The sequence below is a fragment of the Gossypium hirsutum genome, chromosome D02 (assembly GCF_007990345.1).
Source record: "Gossypium hirsutum isolate 1008001.06 chromosome D02, Gossypium_hirsutum_v2.1, whole genome shotgun sequence".
NCBI lineage: Eukaryota > Viridiplantae > Streptophyta > Magnoliopsida > Malvales > Malvaceae > Gossypium > Gossypium hirsutum.
Genome location: NC_053438.1, coordinates 36,447,723 through 36,450,560, shown reverse-complemented (window position 1 = coordinate 36,450,560; position 2,838 = coordinate 36,447,723). Strand labels below are relative to the sequence as shown.

General features: G+C 33.9%; 1 protein-coding gene across 2 annotated transcripts; it reads left to right on the top strand.

Annotated features, from left to right (window-relative positions):
• Window positions 1-422: 422 nt before the first annotated feature.
• On the top strand, window positions 423-2,610 carry LOC107887272 (protein WHAT'S THIS FACTOR 9, mitochondrial). Of its 2 annotated transcripts, XM_016811462.2 has the most exons (3): window positions 423-610; window positions 692-758; window positions 923-2,610. In XM_016811462.2, exon 3 carries the CDS (start codon window positions 997-999, stop codon window positions 2,275-2,277), a length of 1,281 nt encoding a protein of 426 aa, XP_016666951.2. In that variant the 5' UTR covers window positions 423-610; window positions 692-758; window positions 923-996; the 3' UTR covers window positions 2,278-2,610. The 2 variants fall into 2 exon arrangements, with proteins under 2 accessions (XP_016666951.2, XP_016666950.2); XM_016811461.2 differs by having other exon boundaries at window positions 426-758.
• The last annotated feature ends 228 nt before the right edge of the window (window positions 2,611-2,838 follow it).

Here is a 2,838-nt window from a genome sequence, read left to right as displayed (position 1 = left end):
TTTTAAAATGACAAATATTAATAATATTTATCAAATTAAATTTATATTTTTCAAATATAATAAGAGTTGATTATATTCATTGATCAAATTAGAACAAAGATAAATATATAATTACAAAAAATCGAATATAAACATTTTTAACATTAAAGTAAGTTAATTTAACCATTTATACAATAAATAACTTGTAAAGATTATTAATAATATTATTTAAATATAATATTTTATTATTTTATTATTTTATTATTAAATATTTGTAAAATTAAATAATATTAATAAAACTGATTCTAAATTAGCTAAATATTTTTAAAAATATTTTATAAGTATATTATTTTTTAATTTATTATAAATTTTTTTGAAAAATTCATTAAAAATTTTAAAAAACTGATATTATAAAAAAAAATTTAATAGATATAAAGTAGTTCATCATCTAAAATTAAAAACAGAAGTAAAGGGCCCAGTTCCCAATCCATTGTGGGATTCTTGCTATTTGCCTTTTCACTTCGTTGTCCTCCATCATTTCTTCCGAAACCAACTCAGATTTCTCAAACAGCTTTCATTTTCGATTGTTTTCATGATTGGCTTTCAACCATTTGAATCTTTCTTAATCGAGGTAGTTTGCTTTTTCAAGTTAAATAATGCCCCGCGAAGCATATAATCAAAACATTATCTCGCTAACCTTTTCTCTCTTTAGCTTTTGATCGACTACACATTACATGGTCGGGGCTTTTCTTGTTCGAGTTCAGCTCAGCTTCGTTAAGGTAATGTATTTTTAGATTGTAGTATTTTTGCACTTTATATGTTCGATAAATTGCCTCAATACAATTACCCTCCTCCCATCCCCTCTCCTTATTCAGTCATTTTATAGTTCAGTTCATGTAGAATTAACGAAAAACTCAATTTGGGTTTTTCTCTGTCTCTGTAGATGCTGCTAATTGGTGCACTTGGTAGCCCGTAATTTGTTTTTTGAAGGAACCCGTAATTTGTTTTTTTAAGGAAATGAGTTACTGGTTTTTGTGTGGAAAAGGTAAAGTGTTTGGCTTTTCATGTGGGTTGAGAAGGGGATTTAATTACCAGCAGACTTTCAGTTTAGTTAATGTTAAGCTCAAATGGGTTAAAGATAAAGCCTTAGATGCTGTTATTGCTGGTGAAAGAGATTTAAGAGCTGCTTGCAATCTTGTCTCCATCCTCTCCTCTGCTCCAGACTTTTGTCTCCCCATTTACCATCTTTCACGGCATCGCGGTCAACTGGGTCTACCCCATGACCATAAGCTATCCACGTTTATCAGGAGATATCCCACCATCTTTCATGAATCTTATGTGTTTGACAGTGCTGGCACTCTTGTTCCTTGCTTTGAGTTGACCCTGGAAGCCTTAAATCTTTACCATGAAGAACTTGGTGTTATCCGGGATAATATGATTGATTTGATTGACAGGCTTTGCAAATTGTTGATGCTTACCAAGGATAGGATCCTTCCTTTACAGACTATTGACCAGCTGAAATGGGACTTGGGGTTGCCTTACTTTTACATCGATAACTTGATTCCAAATTATGCTGATTTATTTTCTTTGTTTCGCCTTCCTGATGATCGGATTGGTTTGAAACTTTTATCATGGGATGATACACTTGCTGTCTCCCAGTTGGAGAAGAATGTTGCCCGGCAAACAGAAGAAGATTTGAAAAATAACTGTTTAGCCTTTCCTATAGGGTTTACAAGGGGTTTTGGACTGAAGAGAAAGTGCATGGGATGGTTAGAAGAATGGCAGAAATTACCATATACTTCACCTTATGCCGATGCCTCTCACTTGGATCCACGCACTGATGTGTCGGAGAAGAGAATTGTGGGCGTGTTTCATGAACTCTTTCACCTTACCATACAGAAGAAGACAGAACGTAAAAATGTGAGTAATTTACGAAAACCTTTATCATTGCCTCAGAAGTTTACTAAGGTGTTTGAGCGCCATCCTGGCACCTTTTATATTTCCAAGATGTCCGATACTCAAACTGTTGTTCTTAGGGAAGCTTATGATTGCCAACGGATTGTTCAGAGGCACCCCCTTGTTGATATTAGGGAAAGATTTGCAAGCATGATGAGAAAAGGATTTCGGGACAGAAGCAGGGGCTTATACAAGGAAACTGCCTATATAGGTCACAAGGACCCATTAAAGATTGTTCAAGGTCATAAAGGTGGTGGAAATGGTCTTGATTCTGAAGTAGATTCAGATGATGATTTATTTTCCGAATACAATTCTGATGAGTCAATTCATTGCCCTACCTGAATATACCAAAACGTCACAATGCACATAATCTACGGAAACCATTGTTGCTGCGTCATAAGTTCACTAAGGTGTTTGAGCACTATACCAGCATCTTTTACATTTCGGAAATGGAAGCAAGGAGTAATCAAATTTCTGCCCTGCCTCTGTTATGGAGGCTTCACTACAACACCCGTTGCTGGTTGGAGATCAGATAAACATGGAGGAACAAGGTATGTTCATGTCTTTGGTGTAAAAGTTGGCTTTAAAAGTTTCTTATTTTAGAAGAATATTTTGCAAAATACGGTTGGTACTCTTATAATAATTTAATCATATTTGATATTTTAAAATTTAAAAGTATTTCCATTTTCCGTTGATTTTTATAGTGGTTTAATATGATGTGTAGGGGAGAAAACAGCAGTAACCAAATAAATTAGTGCTGAACAAACGAATAGGAAATAAGGCAGGGTCTAGTTTCTTTATAATAATGATGGTAGTAAAACCTACAACTTATTTATGTAAGTTCTCTTTCTTGCTAGGCTTTTTCGCAAACAAAGTTTTATTCCTAGCCTTAGGTTTAAATCC

Excerpts from the sequence above, each read along its gene's own strand:
- LOC107887272 (XM_016811462.2), top strand. The coding sequence starts at position 997 with ATGAGTTACTGGTTTTTGTGTGGAAAAGGTAAAGTGTTTGGCTTTTCA.